We start from the raw sequence: 17,870 nt of genomic DNA, 5'->3' as shown, positions 1-17,870 counted from the left end.
CATTTGGCCAGGTCATTTGCCATTGCCATGGCCCCATATATATTTCACCTTTCCTCCCTCACAAAGTAAATGACTAGTTCCATCACCAAAAATTCAAATCCCCCCCTTTTTTTTGCAGAAAGATTGCATAAAACTTTTTCCCTGAGGTGGTCTTTCAACATCACCCCTGAGTGAGGGTGTAATGCAGCTGTCGTCCATGTTCATCTTGCATCCTTAAAGTAAGCCAACTCATCAACATGCCAAGTTCAAGCTTTTCCTTCTTCCTTCAGTTGACCCAGACAACCACAGGGAAGTAGGGGAGGGGGTGGTGGGTACAACAATGAGGACGTGGGAGTTGGGGCGACCTGCTCATGCAGCTTGTGTATGTAACTCTGGTCCTGCTCATGATGGCTCCTGGATGTATCATTTCTGCCTCATGATGAACTGCGACTGGTCCTACCAACTTTGTGACCTGGTGGTTCTGACGGGACCTAGCTAAGATGGACAGTTCTGGATACATCATCCCTTGGTGTCTCATGGTTGCATCTCTACCAGGGCCCAGTAGCACACCAGAAGCTGTGTTTCAAAAAGGATGTAACTCTCTCTTACAGTTAGCAAGCCTCCCTTCAGGAACCCAAGTACCTGCATTGTGATTCTCCCACTGGGGATTGTCATGAATTCTACATTGCACTTTTTTTTTCACCACTGACACCTCTAATGGCATAGGTCTGCCAGATCACGTGGGCCATGCTGCTAATTCCTTCCCAACTGCCACTTCTGGGTGTGTTCCTAACTGATTCCTAGTTATGGGTCATCATTTCCTGTTCCTTTGCGTTTTTTTTCTAGTAATTTTTAATTGAATGCTGGGAGTTAGGCTGTTTGTTGGTGGATTTTGTTGTATTCCTTTAAATAGTACTGGGCTTTATTCGGTGCACAGCCACATTTCTTGGAATTTGTTTGAGCCTTCCAAGGCTTGCTTTTAAGTTTCATTAGGGAAGGTCCAGAACAGTCTTCAAGAGACAATTTAACCTTACTACTAAGGCAATACCCTTGTGAGGACACCACCTGATACATACATGCACCACCTGATACATACACCACCCCATGTGTGATGAGTTATTTCCACTCCTGCTAGCAGAAACAAAAAACTGTTCCCTAAAACAACAACCAACAAAACAAAAACTGTTCCCAAACCTAAATAAAATCCGTGAATCATGACTTTTACTGCTTTCTAATTTTTCAGTTCTTGGCTTGGGTAGTTTCTTTTTATACTTTCACAGACCAGTGCTTGGCCAAGGACTCAAGAGGACTCACTGTAGATGTATAGAGGTTTGTGTGTGTGTGTGTGTGTGTGTGTGTATGTTTCTTCATCCTCCATGCTGCTCAACAATTCAGCAGAAACAATTTTTTTTTTAATTTTTACTTATTTTAACTTTTACACTTTGGCATCCCTTAATACTGATCTCTGTCTCTCCAACTCAGTGCGACTGCTGGTCTCCATTTGACTTCCCCCTCCTGCTTCGCTGCCTAGAAGCAGCCTTGAAAACATAAGCTTCAACGTTCTTTGAACTCACCATTCCCGCCCCCCTTCTCTGAGAACACAGTCATTTGCTATGCACTTTCAATGTCTGGTTTTACTGTCACAGCCAGAAGTGGATGTGGAATATTGTTTTTGATTTAGTGCCCTGATTTGAGCGGGGGGGGGGGGGGGGGGTTCTAAGTTTACACTCTTTCCTCACAGGTCAAGGAATCAATGTGGGATTGTCCTACCTTCCAAGTATTTCAATCTTAGTTATACATTCAGGAATTGAGGAAATAGCCAGTGACTGGTTGGTCTACAAACACAGGGACCAACTGGAAGCCAAGCTTTGAGTAGAACTCCATTTATTTCCTAACCTCTGTATGGTCCCACTTAATGGGGGAGGGCAACTATGATGACACTTTGGGTTTCTGGGTGTCCAGTGTCAATTTGGACCCCAGTGTATCTGGGTATTTCTCTTTCTCCAATGTACATCCCCAATGGATATTTAGAAAAATATCGGGGGACTTGTTACTTTGCACACTTGCTGAAATATTGCAGGGATCTTTTCCCTGGGAATCCAACCATCTTTTCAGTCAGTGAGTCTTGGGTCTGAAAAGAGGCTCAACTCTGGAAACTGGGCAAGGGATTACAGTTGTGGGGAAGGGGAGATCTCAGTCCCCTGCTTATCTTTTCTTGCTTTTGATCACGTATAAAGCATTACCTTGTTGGCTACCCCATCTATTTTGTCCCTCCAGATGCCATGTTCTATTAACCATCTCCATAAGACTACAGGTTAGGTTCCCTTGGCTGCCCTTTCTTTTCTTTTCTTTTTTTTAAATTTTTACTTATTTTTAAGAGAAAGAAAGAGAGAGAGGCAGAGCACAAGCAGGGGAGGAGCAGAGAGAGAGAGAGGGAAGGAGACACAGAATCTGAAGCAGGCTCCAGGCTCTGAACTGTCAGCAGAGAGCCCAACATGGGGCTTGAACTCACAGACCGTGAGATTATGACCTGAGCCAAAGTCAGATGCTTAATCAACTGAGCCACCTAGGTGCCTGCCTTGACTGGCCTTACCACCTTAGTGGTTAATGTGATAATGCACCCTGGTGTCTGCAGTTAGCACTGCCACCTTAGCTCGTCACAGTCTCCTCGTCACCCCCACTGTCGTCAGCAAGCCAGACTCCACCCCAGCCAGTCCTGCCTGTCTGGACTGCAGAGGAGAGCTGCGGCCGAGCAACGTGGTTTTGCTCACACACCTCTCATCTGTGCCTTCCCAGTGGCCTTGCTAAATGGCCGGTCCTCTGGGCCTTCCCAAGGAACATTATTTCTATGGATGGAATGAATTATTGCCACCCATCCCCCTTCCCCCCCCCCCCCCCCAATTCATACGAGGACGTCCTAGCCACCTATGCGATGGTGTTTGGGGATGGGGCCCTTGGGAAATAGTTTTGATGAGGTCATGAGGTGGAGTCCTCAAGATGGGATCAGTGTTCTTATAAGAAGAGAAAGAGACCAGAGCTGCCTCTTGTTGGTTCACAATTGCCTCAGGAACATCCCAGGTGTCCTCTGAAATTGGCCCCCGAGCACGGAGGGCAGGGAGGGACCAAAGAAAAGAGGTAGACCGCTCCATACCGGTAGGTGGCAGTTTTGATAAGCAAGGGAACCCATGAGGTTTGCCTTAGGTGACTGGCTGTAGGATGAGTGGCGTTCTGTAACCCCCCCCCAACCTCTGATGTTTACAGTAGACCCCCCCTTAGGTGCACCTTCGATCCCTACAGCTCCGGGTGCCCGCAGCCAACCTCAATCCCGGCGGCAGATGATCCTCCGTGTGAAGTACGGTCAGAGGGTCAGTAGCGGCCTAACGCCACCTCACAATGCCCCTGTCACTCACCTCACTTCATCTTGTCACCTTATCATCTCACATCATCGCAAGAAGGGTGAGTGCGGTCCAGTAAGATTTTGAGAGAGAGACCATATTCATAGACCTTTCATTAGAGTATATCATTATATTGTTTTCATTTTATTATTGGTTATTGTTAATCCCTTACTGTGCCTAATTTTTAAAAATTTAAGCTGTATCATAGGGATGTATGTATAGGAAGAAACAGTATATAGAGAGTTCAGTACTATCGCGATTTCAGGCATCTGCTGGGGGTCTTAGCATGTCTCCCCTGCAGACAAGGGGGGATGGCTGCACGTAAGAGGCCTTAACTGGGTGAGTCATGTATCCAGTCCAGATGGTCCTATCACCACTTCTGTTTTATTTTTTTAATGTTTATTTATTTTTGAGAGAGAGAGACAGGGAGACAGTGTGAGCATGGGAGGCACAGAGAGAGAGAGAGAGAGAGAGAGGCACAGAATCCAAAGCAGGCTCCAGGCTCTGAACTGTCAGCACATAGCCCGATGTGGGGCTCAAGCCCACGAACTGCGAGATCATGACCTGAGCCGAAGTCGGATGCTTAACTGAGCCACCCAGGCATCCCGTCCCATCACCATCTCTATCCCAAGGCTGTGTCCTTGCAGGGGCATCTAGGAGCGGGAAGGGCAAGTGGGACACACATTCCAAGGACAGGGCAGAGGTGGGAGCCTCCAACTACCTGGGTCCAGCTCTTGGGTCAAATGGCGGTGGTGTCTTCTCGCTGACCTCCTCCGATACCTCCCCCCAGCTGCTGCGTAGGGGTAGAGAAAGAAGACGGCTGTCCGCAAAGCCAGAAGCCAGCCCTCGCCAGGCACTGACTTGGCCAACACCTTGATCTTAGGATTCCCAGCCTTCAGCACTGTAGGTACTTCTGCTGCTTGAGCCACCCTGGCTATGTGGTTTGTTACGGCAGCCCTAGCAGATAAGGCAAAAGTCTCCTGATGGGTCTTATTGCCTTGGCTAATTATCCTTTCCAGCAAGGCCCCTTCTGGGAGCTTGGCATTCCTTCCTCTATTATATCTCTCTTGGCAGTTCAGGCGTTTCAACATTTCTATCGCTTTTTCCAGGCCTCTGGGAGTCACCTACCCTAAGGCACTGAGTCTGCACCATTGCCTGCAGTTTGTCTCACGGTGTTAAATCCCGTGTCCTGAGTGACATCCCCAAGTCGTAGACATTCCCTCTATCCAGTCTTCTGACCGAGCACCTGCGGAACCTGGTCCCACGGGCGCGCTCCTGGCCCCTGCCCCTACAGTACCTTCGGCACATTATCCATTGCTTCCTTCATCCGGCCTGGCATGACCCCAGCCAGGTGGTGCTATGACTTAACCTTGGGTATCGACCTGGGAGATGGGATAGGTCAGCTGCTAGGGTACCTGTTGCCTTACAGGGCCAGATCTCTATGCGTCTTGCATTTCCTCCTGTTAGGGTGGGAGAAGGGGGGAGGGGTGGTTCAAGTTCTTAATGGGGAAAGGGAGAGCCTCTTCTGCAGGCCCAGAGTGTTCAGAAACTTTCAGCGGGGTCAAAACTGTTGGGGGCATCCACCCGGTGTCCCCTTCTCATTATCCGAGTTTGGTCCTGACCTTGGCAGAACACACCTGGCTTGTTGAACGTTTTTGGTGGTTACTACTTTTACCATCACTTCCTGTACTTGACCTCCAGCTTCTTCTGCTTAATTTCTGTGTGAGGTGAGGGCTTCTTAGCAAGTTACCAGAGAGGTTCTGGCTCTCTCACAGTTGTTGTTGTTGTTGAAGGGTCCCGGGTTGGGCAGAAATAGCTAGTTCTTGGGCCACCACCTTGCTCGGTCTTTGGCTGGAAGATGCCAGAAAACAGCACGCTGTCAGCTCCCACTGCCTCGCTCGGGCATAGCAGCAGACCCTTGAATCTGCAGCAGACCCTGAAGAAAGTATCAGCTGGAGATGGCATCTGACCACACCCCTCAGAGCCAGGCAGCTGGTCCTTTCTCGAAGGTGGATCTGAGGGGCACATGTCCATGGGCTTGCCTGCCACAACCCCCAGTCTCAGAAAAGAAATGACTGGTCTTTGGCCACAGTTCCACGGAAGTCCCAGAAATGATCAATGACAACTCCACATCAGTAATCTCCCAGCAGCCTCACTCTGGGAGCCACGCCTCCACAACTAACCCTCCATTCCTAAGGGATTCGGGAAGTCTGCTAACCCTTGACCCCACTGCTTCCTGAAACCCCGTTCAAGGTCAGCAGTTTTCTTTGTCCAGAGAGACTGTGCAAGCTCAGTTCTCTCTTGCTCAGCAAGCACTACGTGCAGCCTTTTGTTCTGAATACCGAAGGTGGCCTCTTCCTTTGACATGGCCATCTCTGCCCAAGAGGTCCCCAGCCCGCCAGGCTTTCATCTGACTGGCTCCTTCTCGCCATCCCCGTCTCAAACGTCTCTTCCTCGGAGAGGTCTGGCCTGACCCCCTGTGTGAGGTCCACTGCCCCCTGCCAAGCCACACTCTATCCCAGGGCCTCATTTCATTTGCACGCTCTCCGTCTCTAGAATAAAGACTCCAAGAGGACACTCCCTGCTGTACTTCTCAGGACGGGGGCGGGGGGACTGAATGGAAGAGCAAAAGGCGTTACAGGGTTTGTTAATTTACAAAGTTGCCGATGAGGACGGTTTCTCCCCACCACTGTGCAGCAGCCCTGCGCCCGGTGCCGGTGCCGGGCCTGGAACACAGCAGGTGTTCCACATGGTGAAATGTTTAGAGAAACAGGTTAAGTGATAACAAGAAAAGAAGGAACACATGACACGCACTGGGTGTTAAGGGAACCGTTTTCAGACTTCTAGAAAGACAATCTTACAAAAAAGTGACATAAACATTGACAAATGTAGACGGCCCTATGGGAAGAATTGGTGGCTGGGGGTGGGGGGTGCACCCACCTTAATCCCTCTCACGATCCCCGGGATCCCTCCTTAAAACCTTGAACTCCCAAGGAAGCTGGATAACTCTTCCCAGGGAAATGGGACAATCCAGGCAAAGGAGAGATGGGAATGATTGCCCCACATAAGGGTCTAGGGGGAACTAGGATTTAATTTGGGGGGGGGGGTGGGGAGGATCAGGCAGAATCTGACCCTGTTGACAGAGTGGTTGGAGCATGTGGGGCAGGAAAGCCTGAAGAGGAGAGCAGAAGCATAACTGATGGAACAAGAATTAGACCGAAAGCACAGGTGGATGGTTTAGCCTTAGGAAAAAGCGTAGGGGCACCCGGGTGGCTCAGTCGGTTAAGCATCCAACTCAGGTCATGATTTCATGGTTCATGAGTTCAAGCCCCGCATCAGGCTCTGTGCTGACAGTGTGGAGACTGCCTGGGATTCTATCTCTCTGCCTCTCCCCCACTCGCTCGGTTTCTTTCTCAAAATAAATAAACTTTTAAAAAAAGCCCACACATAAATTTCCTATAAATAAGAGAAGAAAAACATCTCCATAGAAATGTTGACATAAGAGATATTTTGTAGTCGGTGCCAGCCACGTAATTACAACAACGGATTCATTGCTATGAGAAATATTCTCTGGATTTAGGGCTGAAAAATGTTTTAGTTTCTAATTTATGGAAGAGAAGGGAAAAATGGGATATGCTGTGCTTGAATAGTACAAAATCCATTTTTAAATTTTAATTTTAATAAAGACATTTTTTTAATGTTTATTTTTGAGAGAGACAGAGTGTGAGCAGGGGAAGGGCAGAGAGAGGGGGAGACACAGAATCCCAAGCAGGCTCCAGGCTCCGAGCTGTCAGCACAGAGCCTGATGCGGGGCTCAGAACTCACAAACCGTGAGATCATGACCTGAGCTGAAGTTGGATGCTTAACAGACTGAGCCACCCGGGGGCCCCGTTTTCAATCTTATCTCAGAGACACAGAGTGAGTGCAAGCCCTGCGATCATGACCTGAGCCAAAATCAAGAGTCGGATGTTCAACCAACTGAGCCACCGAGGCACCACTCAACTTTTTTTATTGAACATGTTTCAGATCACAACTAAATGCTGGTCATCAGAAGTACGCTTCTCTTCTTTCAAATGGAATTTATTGCATAAGAGATGTCTATTTTATATAGAACTCTAGAGTAAATATTAGAAATATTTACCTCCTACCAGTAGAGGCTGGTACTGTGGATATTCTAGTAGGAGGGCTAGAAGGAGTCCTCCAGTTGGTTTTATTAAGTGAGCTGAAAAAGAAATTTAATTTCTTTTTGGCAAAAAACCAATAAATAATCAGTGCAAACAAATACCTTTGGAAAAATAATTGCCTGAGGTTTTGAAATTTTATATCCATAATAATTTCAAAGCCAGAAACCTAGCTTGTCTCGTATCAAAAATCACAACCTAAAAGGTGCAAAAGAATTTGATTTCTGTTCTCAGCTGAAGGTCACCTCTCTAGGCTTGAGAGCCGAACTGTTCCACACAGGATACCTCTTTAGCATTTTTATTGATAATAGCTAGAGGGGATAACATCCAAATGACATAAATTCAAGTCAAAAAAGGCCAACATGATTGTGATACAGCGAAGAAGGGTCAAGCAATAAGACACTTCCTGGACCCTCATAGAAATACCCACCCTCCAGAGCTGTGACTGCTTCTCATGTTTCTAGAAGACTCTCCCCTATTACCTGTGTATCTAGATGAAGCTTCAAGCATTAAAAGGCACCTTGGAAATAAGCTCAAATCACCATAGTTCTCTCCGGTAGAGATACTAGACCTGCATTTTACATGTCGGTACGTTGGATATCTACGCTAAGCAATGGTACTTCCTTTTTTCCCTCATTCAGTTTCTTTGCAGGGTTCATTTTTCTGAATCAACCACACTTCATTATTTCTATCAAGCAACTTGAAAGGACTGTTGTAGCCTGCGGTATAGTAAACCTTCTCATTGAAAACTTTTCCTTCTTCCCTCAACATGCTTGCTAATGTCAAAAGTTGTTCTTGATTCTTTTGAGCACTAGAGAATCCATCGAAAGACCTGCGAAGGAGAAAGCAAATAACCACGAATGAGGCTCATGCTGACATAAAGGTCAGTCTGAAGAGGCAAGCAGAAGCCGGTACTATTAAGTGCTGCTCCCAAGCTCCCCCCGCCCCCTCCCCCGCTGCCCCCCAGCATTCTCCTCTGGTGTCCATTCTCCAAGTGGCCTCACTGAGGAGACCCCGGAGGAGGCACGTGTCCCATCTGCTGGCAGGCAGATTTGGGACTTTCACCATTTCGTGCTCTAAGTCTTGCTTTTCAGACTAAGGAGCGTACAGGTGACCTGGGAAACTTGCTAAAATGCTGATTCAGGAAGTCTGGGGTGGGGCCCGGGCAACCGTGTTCCTAACAAGCTCCCAATAATGCTGATGCTGCTGGTCAGTGGTGACAATGAAAGCCCCTTAGAAGATTCCCTTTCAGACTTTCAGTTTGCTGTGGAATATTTCCCCTTTCTTCCTCTCCTGGGAAAAGGGTAGGCTCTACATTACAGACGAGTATGATACAGTTTCGAATGTAAGAATTTATAGAGGAACATTTAGGCAGCTCTTTATATCTAGCCCGAGAAGAGATTTAACAGAGACAGGATCAATATGCTTGGGAACACTGAGGATACGACTGACCCAGGAGTAAGGGATAGCCTCTGAGTTGGGTCTGGAATGGATGCAGTTGGCTGGAATGGATGGTCTTGCTGGGTAGAAAAAGGGAAAATGGGGAAGGATAAGAAAATGAACAGAAGTTCAAAAACACAAAGCATGTTCATAGTGAGCCACAAAATGAGCTCTGAAAGGTGAGTCAGAGCCAGAAAGAAGAGACTTGTATGTCATCCCAAGGCCTTCAGAGATTATTTGAAGGATGGTGAGCAGAAAAGTAACTTGATAGGATCTGGGAAAGACAGATGGAAAATAGACTGGAGGGAAGGAGCCAGTTAGGCGGTTGCTATGGGGATGGGGAAGAAAAGACAGGCAGAAGATTTATAAAAAGTGGGGAAAGAGAATAAAAGTTTAAGTATAGATTTTAAAGTATACAAACAAAAATGTCCTGAGGTTAAATTATGATGGTACATAGACCTAGCTGAGTTGCCAACATGTAAACACGATGAATTTGATTTTGAAGGTTAAGAATAGGAAACACAGAAAATAAAACATATTCCCATTATGCCTTCTGTAGCATAGGTTTTATTGTCAATGTGCCAATGGAACGACTGGTCCTACCATTCTTCAGCTAAGAGGTGAGCTCTCAAGGGTACAAACCATGTCTATTGCATTCAACAATGTTCATCAGACACCTAGTATCTTTCAAATCCTCACTGAATGGTGTAGGAATCGATGTATGTACATGTACATGAAATAAAACATCGAAGATAAATTGACAACACGGTTCTAATTTTCAGAATGTTGACTGATAATTATAACTCTGAACCACGTGTTGAGAAATATTTTGCTTCCTACATTTACTATTTCCTTAACCAAGAGCCAACTTTTAGTATGCTCTGCCGAAAGGGAACGGACTTTTGGACCCCATTTCTTCCTTGAAGTCAAGTTTTGAGCCCCCCCCTAGTTAGAAATCATCTTTTGTTTTCTGAAGACACATTGTTCTACAGTGATCCATCCACAGCTTTACTCAGTACACAAACATCTGATTCCCTTCCCACGCACCTGCCCTTGCCAGGAGCTGCAGGGTATGAACATGTACCATGCTGCTGTGTTCTTGAGAAAGTTACAGTCTGTACATAGATCATTCTAACTGAGAATAATAGGAGAACAGAGTGGCTGGCTGACGGGAGAAACTGAGGAAGGCATCACAGATGAGGTACTATTTGATACAAGCCCTGAAGGGGAAAAGTGGATGCTCCAGGAAGAGGGGAAAGAGGAAGCTAGAGCTAGTAGGAAGACGATGTGTCTGTTTTAAGTATTTAACAGACATCAACTGATGTAATCGTCATGGCAACCCTACGAGACAGGTAGGCACTGTGACTACACACATCTTACAAAAGAAGAGCTTTAGGCAAAGAACATGTGAGTAAACCTGCCTGAGGTCACAGGTAAAGAGATGTGGCAGATCCCGGCCACGGCAATCAGACAACAAAAAGAAATTAAAATATATGCAAACTGGCAGGGAAGAAGTAAAACTTTCACTCTTTGCAGATGACAGGATACTATAGATAGAAAACCCGAAAGACTCCACCAAAACACTGCTAGAACGGATATAGGAATTCAGCAAAGTCGCAGGATATACAATCGACGTACAGAAATCAGTTGCATTTCTACACGCCAATAATGAAGCAGAAGAAAGAGAAATTAAGGAATCAATCCCATTTACAACTGCACCCGAAACAATACGATACCTAGGAATAAACCTAACCAAAGATATGAAAGACCTGTACTCTGAAAACTAAAAAATACCGATGAAAGAAACAGAGAAGACACAAAGAAACTGAAAGACATTCCATGCTCATGGACCGGAAGAAGAAATATTGTTAAAATGTCAATACCACCCAAAGCAATCTACACATGCGATGCAATCTCTATCAAAGTACCAACGACATCTGTCGCAGAGCCGGATCAAACAATCCTAAAATCTGTATGGAACCACAAAAGACCCTGAATAGCCACAGCGACCTTGAAAAAGAAAAAGCAAAGCTGGAGGCATCACAATTCCAGACTTCATGTTATATTACAAAGCCGTAGTGATCAAAACAGTATGGTACTGGCACAAAAACAGACACATAGATCAGCGGAACAGAATAAAAAACCCAGAAAGGAACTCACATTTATATGGTTAATTAGTCTTTGACAAAGAAGGAACAAATATCTAATGGAATATTGGACTGTGTCTTCAACAAATGGTGTTGGAAAACTGGACAGCAACATGCAAAAGAACGAAACTGGACCACTCTGTTTCACCATGCACAAAAATAAATTCAGAATGGGTTAAAGACCTAAATGTGAGACTTGAGGCCATAAAATCCTAGAAGAGAACACAGGCAGTCACTTCTTTGACATCACTACAGCAACTTCTTTCTAGGTATGTCTCCTAAGGCAAGGGAAATAAAAGCAAAGACAAGCTATAGGGATTATGTCAAAATAAAAAACTTCTGCACAGCGAAGGAAACAATCAAAAAACTAAGAGGCAACCTATGGGATGGGAGAAGATATTTTCATATAAGATATCTGATAAAGGGTTAGTATCCAAATTATATAAAGCACTTATAAAACCCAACACCCCCAAAGCCAAACAATCCAATTTAAAAATGGGCAGAAAACATGCACAGAGCCCCACATCGGGCTCTTCACTGACAGCATGGAGCCTGCTTGGATTCTCTCTCCTCCTCTCTCTGCCCCTCCCCAACTCACGTGGTCTCTCTCTTGCTCTCTCTCAAAATAAAGAAATAAACATTAAAAAAAAAGAAAGAAAGAAAACACGAATAGACATTTCTCCAAAAAAGATATACAGATGGCCAACAGACACATGAAAAGATGCTCAACATCACTTAGCAGGGAAATGCAAATCAAAACTACAATGAGATATCACTTCACACCTGTCAGAATGGCTAAAATCAACAACACAAGAAACAACGGGTGTTGGCAAGGATGTGGAGAAAGGGGGACCCTCTTGCACTGCTGATGGGAATGCAAACTGGTTCAGCCACTCTGGAAAACAGTATGGAGGTCCCTCAAAAAGTTAAAAAAGAACTACCCTACGATCCAACAACTGCACTACTAGGTATTTATTTACCCAAAGAATACAAAAATACTAGTTTGAAGGGATAAATGCACCCTGATGTTTATGGCAGCATTATCTACAACAGCCAAAGCATGGAAACAGCCCAGCGTCCAGTGGCCATCAATTGGTGAATGGATAAAGAAGACGTGGTATATACATAATATGTGGTGTATACACACACACACACACACACACACACACACACACACACACACACACACACACAATGGAATATTACTCAGGCATAAAAAAGAATGAAATCTTGCCATTTGCAACAACATGGATGGAGCTAGAGAATATAATGCTAAATGAAATAAGCCAGAGAAAAACAAATACCATATGGTTTCACTTATATGTAGAATTTAAGAAACAAAACATATGAGCAAAGGCACACACACACACACACAAAACCCAACAAGAAGCAAACCAAAAAAACAAACTCTTACCAATAGAGAACAAACTGATGGTTTGGAGGTGGGTGGGGGGATGGGTTAAATAGGTGACTGGGACTAAGAAGGGCACTTGCTATGACGAGCACGGGGTAAAGTGCAGAAGTGCTGAATCACTGTATCATACACCTGAAACTAACATTACAATGTACGTTAACTAACTGGAACTTAAATCAGAACTTAAAAAGACAGAGAGAGAGATGGAAGAAATGGCCTGCTCAGTGAAGGGTGGGAAGGTCAGGGGAACATAACCAGTGGGGAGATGGGGTTGGGTCACGTGATAAAAGACATCGTGAACAATCCGAACTTCACCCTGAAGCAAGTGAAAGCCACAGAGATTTTTAGTGAAGTCCCAGGTTGGGGTTTATTGCTTTGCTGCTGCCATAGTAAGGAAGATCAAGGACTCCAGTGTGGAGCGGGACAGGAAGAGAACGGCGGGCAGGTTGCTCCCAACAGCCGGGAGGCTGCTGAGGCGGAACACACGGAGATCTGAGATGAATAAACATCCGAGCATCTGCGGGGGATCGGGCACTGTGCCAAGCACTAGGGTACACGAAGGTGACTTGGATGTGGTTCCCGTAAGATGAGGTCCTGAGGAAGTCCCAGGGATGGAGAGAAGGGAACAGAATCATGGATCATTTCCAAGGAGAATGGACCAGATCTGGCAATCAGTTGTCAGGGAAGAGCGCGCTGCTGGTGGCTGTGGAGACCTCTGCTGGGGAGGCTGTCTGGCTGATGAGGCCCTTTTCTTTTCTTTTTTTTTTTTTATAGCTCTTTATTTTATTTTTTCAATATATGAAATTTATTGTCAAATGAGGTCCTTTTCTGAGACAGCCACTAGAAGATCACTGCCCCTATAAACTGGCAATTGGGGGAAGGCTCATTTTTAGAGCTGTTGAGTTTAATCCCCACACCCTTCACATGGAAATGTCCAACAAGTAGAGAAATCAGGGCTAGAGACAATAGGAGAGTCACGGGACACAGGGAGTTAGAGCTTTGTAAACAGATCACCCAGAGTAAGTCTGTTCTGACATGAGGGTCAATGTGGAGCATTCTTGGGTGAGAGAGAGGAACAGGGTGAGAGAGGGACAGGTGAAAGAGAGGAACAGGACGAGACAAACGGCCAGAGAGTGACGTGCTCAGACTTAACAGGCTGTATAAGTATCCAGAGAATAGATTAGTCAATATACAAAGTCAATATACGATACACAAAGGCTTCAGGGGTCACATGGGCAAGGACTGCCATCATGTGACAAATGCAAGGGCACTGCCAAGGGTGGCAAGGGCAGTTTCAAGGAGATGGTGCGGTCTCTTCCAGACGGTGGTGTTCTGAGGAGTACATGGGAAACAGACAGAGAAACAGATGCTTTTAGCAGGTTGGTGGTGACAAGAGGGACAGAACGGAATAAAGGGACTCCCATATGAGACTGTTATCACATTCCGTGTGTGCTTTTAAATTTCAATAGAGAGAATTGAAGGAATGTGTCAAACAGGTACCGCAAGTCTGAAACGGTACATAGGAACCACTCAACTAACAGAGGCAGTAACTGCAGGAAGCGGGTACCATCCCTTGGGCCAGAGAACGCAGGGAAGAGTCTGGGGCTCTCAGAACCTCGAAGCCGGGAGGAGGGGTACCGTGCACCACGTGTTAGGATTTTCGTACCGGTTTACCTCGATGGCAGGTAAGGGCAGTCTTGTGCTTTGAGAATGATGTGCATCGCGTCTTATTTGCCGAAGGTCTGTGACACAGACTCTTCATGACACGAAGTGATTACACCTTGCAAGAGACCCTTAGTAACATGTAAAACTAACCCAGCAGGAAAACACCACAAAATGCATCAGACCTCTCTTTTGTGCAAGGGCGAAAAGCCTACTGAAATTGCATAGGAGCTAAACTGAGTGCAGGCAAGAACTGGCAGTCCGCAGGGCTCTAAACTGTCTACCACTTACCGGACGAACACGGTCATTTCTGCTCGGTCTTCAATGAAGACATCTGACTCTGAAGGCCTGGGCGGATCAGGTTGCTGTTCAGAGGGGATGTACAGGGAAACGGTAATGGTAGACTCGCTAAAAGGGCCTGAACCGGGCTCCACGTAGCTTGTCACTGGAGCGGTCATCTTTATTTTCATCTCTGGGCCATAAAATAATGAGTTTAAATACCATGAAAGGACCGTGAAAGCAGATTTAGTATCTGCATGGCTACTTCTAAAGACTGAATCTATTAATTTCTTTGATCTGAGTTTCCTGACTTACCTTATGCTACCGACATAAAATTTACCTTTAAGATAATTTGCGTCTTTAAAAAATAAGGGCAAGGGGCGCCTGCGTGGCTCAGTCGGTCTCAGGTCATGACCTCACAGTTTGTGAGTTTGAGCCCATGTCAGGCTCTGCACTATGTGCAGTCTGGGATTCTCTCTCTCTCTCCCTCTGTCTCTCTCTGCCCCTCCCCCACTCATGCTCACTCATGCACTCTCTCTCAAAATAATAATAATAAAGGGAAAATGATTCAATTATCCACTGGCCACATTAAGCACTTTCTGTACGATTAATATTTTTGGTTAATACATTCTAGTTTTAGGGATAGAAAGGAAAATTAGAGATCATAGAGTCCAGTCTATTCGTCACGTTTTACAATTCAGAAACTGAGATCCCGTAGACTAAGTGAACTGGTAAAATATAAATAGCACCAGAGCCAGAACCAGATGTCTGGAGACCCTGGATCTTGTGTTCTTTGTACCTTCCTACCTCCTGATGACTCTTACCATAGCAGTCACCAAATTATCTCGAAGCATTGCCCATGAAAAGGACTTAACACTAGCTACACAGAGGCCCAGTTCATCCGGCAGAAACAGACAAGAACAGAGGCTGAAAAGCACTACCCAGTACTACCCTCCTCTAGACTCTGCTAAGGGCCCCGAGCAGAGTCCCTGTCTTCACACTTTAAGTCTTTCATGATCTCATTATTTTTCTATTCTAAAGTATATTTCTTTAGTAAGCTAAAACGCAAGAATAAGTGAATAAGCCTGGGCACTCAGCCACTATATATATATATATATGTACATACATATATATATACACACATATATATACGCATATATATGTATATAATATATATGTGTATATATATATATACATATACATATAATTTATAAGGTAAATTGTCTTCACCTTTCTCATTTTTGCCTTGAATGTAGCTGTTCAGCTTCGTAAAACCAGTTTGGATGGCTGAATCCCAGTCCATAGACTCAACGGAAGTGCTGACCCATTTGGCTGGTCCATAATGTCGGATCTCGTAACTTCCGGGCTAAAGTAGAACAGAGGAAACTTGGGAAGCAATTCTAAAAAGGCAGGACGTGAGAGGCAACAGAACAGGTGACTTGGTCTCGGGTCCACCAGGATTGCCCTTGATCTCGGGACCTGCGCCCTGCTGGGATGGGCGTCTGGTTCTGGTTCCTTAGAACCGGGCAGGGCCCCTCCCCTGAGGCTCCCATCCTTGGATTTGAGCTGCTGGAGGGCTCGGCCCCACACGCAGGGGTGGGGGAGTCGGTCGGCTCTATTCTCGTTGTGACCGAGCATCTGTTACGTCCCCTGGGCCGGGAGGGTCCCACTGCGGATAATTCGTTTTTCTTTTTTAACCTCAAGAGAAGTAAAAATGTAGCCACAGATTACGGCTAACCGACCGAATTTCCCCATCTGGGCAGCATTTCCCCATCTGGGGGCCCAGACGACTTCAAAAATTGTACTTTTTACTTAAATCTGTGGGACCCGCGGGCCCCACCGCAAATCAACCGGCGCGCTCTGGCCCGCACCCTCCGCGCCCGTGGGAGGCGCCTACCTGGGGGCCCGCGTCCTCCGGGGCCGTCCAGCCCGGCGTCTCCACGGCCTGGGCCGCCGCACGCTCGGCTGTCGCGGGGTCCGGCTCCAGCACCTCGGCCATGGGCGGCGCCGACGCTCCGGGGAGACAGGCTGGCGAGCGGGACCAGGAAGGGGCCGCGCCGGGGCCGCTCCGGGCCGCCCCGCTGCGTGTGCGCGCCGCGCCCGCCTGCCCCGGCCCCCAAGTCCCCGCCCCCGCGCTGCCCCGCGCCGCCCCGCGCCCCGGTCACCGCGTCGACGCGCGTCCCTCCTCCCCTCGGTGCCGGGGACCCGCGTCCGCGGGAGCCGCCTCGGCCTAGGCCGGGAGGGGGCGCTGCGTCCGCGGGAGTCCGGATTCCCACCCGAGCTGCTCCCGCCGGGGCCGCGCCCCCCTTGTCGGATTCCCTCCGCAGGGGTGAGGGCCGGGGTCCGGATTGCAGGGTCCGCTTAGGCCCGGCTTCCTTTCGGACTCCCTCCCTCGCCCTTGCTTTTTAAATTAACAGGCGCGCCAAGGTGTCCACTGTGGGAGCGGGTTGGTGGAGGACAAAGCAACTGGCTTTCGGGGTTTCTGGTGTAACCGGTTCGGGAAGGTCTCCGCGGCTCCACCCGCGCTGGGAGCCGGTCCTGCAGACCTGGCTGCTCCCGGGGAGCGGCGGAAGCGCCGGCCAGCACCCTAGGTGCGCTCCGCGAAGGCGGGAGGGAGCCTGCCCTCCCAGGGCGACGGTGGGCTGGCGCCTGCCGGCTCCAACCTCGCCTGTGTCTGCTGGCACCCCCTGGGCCCAGGGCTCCATGCGCGAGTTGGAAAGGGGCCCGGCCAGGGGCGTGAGGCCCTCCCTACTCACACCTAGACGGTGTCCAAGGTGCCAGACAGCCATCAGGGTCCCTCGCAGGAGGAAGCAGATGGCGCCCCAGTCGTGCCTGGAGACGATCTTCAAGTGTCCTTGTTTACTGACCTTTCCTTGAAATGACCCCCAAACCTCTAAGTCGTTCCAACTAGAACTTTCAGGCTGGGGAGAGGGAGGTGAAAGGGGGACAGAGAAATGGGGGGGGGGGGTACAGCCACAGGACTCTAGTGCCTTTAAAACAAACGTTTTGTTAGATTCATTCTTTATTTTTTTCTAAGAGATTTATTGAGATGGAAATCACATACCATAAAATCCACCCGTTTAATGCGTACCATTCAGTGGTTTTTAGTGTATTTACAGTTATGCAACCACCACTACAATCAACCTTAGAGCATTGTTAGCACCTCTCCCCAACCCCCAAACCCCAAATTCTTTAGCTGTCACTCCCCAGTGCCCCATCCCCAGCCCTAGGCAACTACTAATCTGTACTCTGTCTCTGTAGGTTTGCCTTTTCTGGCCTTTCAAATAAACGAAATAGTGCTTCGTCTTAATCTGTGAGGCTGCCGTAACAAAACACCTCAGACTGGTGGCTCATAAACAACAGAAACTTCTTT

General features: G+C 47.3%; 1 protein-coding gene across 2 annotated transcripts; it reads right to left on the bottom strand.

The window, feature by feature from the left end:
* Positions 1-7,837: 7,837 nt before the first annotated feature.
* On the bottom strand, positions 7,838-17,393 carry HEBP2 (heme binding protein 2). Of its 2 annotated transcripts, none has more exons than XM_086707979.1 (4): positions 17,254-17,393; positions 15,728-15,863; positions 14,510-14,690; positions 7,838-8,387 (listed from the first exon to the last, which is right to left on the bottom strand). In XM_086707979.1, exons 1-4 carry the CDS (start codon positions 17,284-17,286, stop codon positions 8,189-8,191), a joined length of 549 nt encoding a protein of 182 aa, XP_086564105.1. In that variant the 5' UTR covers positions 17,287-17,393; the 3' UTR covers positions 7,838-8,188. The 2 variants fall into 2 exon arrangements, with proteins under 2 accessions (XP_086564105.1, XP_025781600.1); XM_025925815.2 differs by lacking the exon at positions 17,254-17,393 and adding an exon at positions 16,395-16,615.
* Positions 17,394-17,870: the final 477 nt, after the last annotated feature.

This window comes from Puma concolor, chromosome B2 (genome assembly GCF_028749965.1).
Source record: "Puma concolor isolate L17-30 chromosome B2, mPumCon1.1.hap2, whole genome shotgun sequence".
NCBI classification, from domain to species: Eukaryota; Metazoa; Chordata; class Mammalia; order Carnivora; family Felidae; genus Puma; species Puma concolor.
Note: the sequence above shows the minus strand (reverse complement) of the source record. Positions and strands in the feature narration are given on the sequence as shown.

Coding starts and splice junctions, on each gene's coding strand:
- HEBP2 (XM_025925815.2), bottom strand. CDS start 16,496: ATGGCCGAGGTGCTGGAGCCGGACCCCGCGACAGCCGAGCGTGCGGCG. Junction 15,864..16,394: donor CGGAGGACGCGGGCCCCCAG/GTAGGCGCCTCC, acceptor GTTCTACTTTAG/CCCGGAAGTTACGAGATCCG. Junction 8,388..14,509: donor GAAATGACCGTGTTCGTCCG/GTAAGTGGTAGA, acceptor TCTCCTTCGCAG/GTCTTTCGATGGATTCTCTA.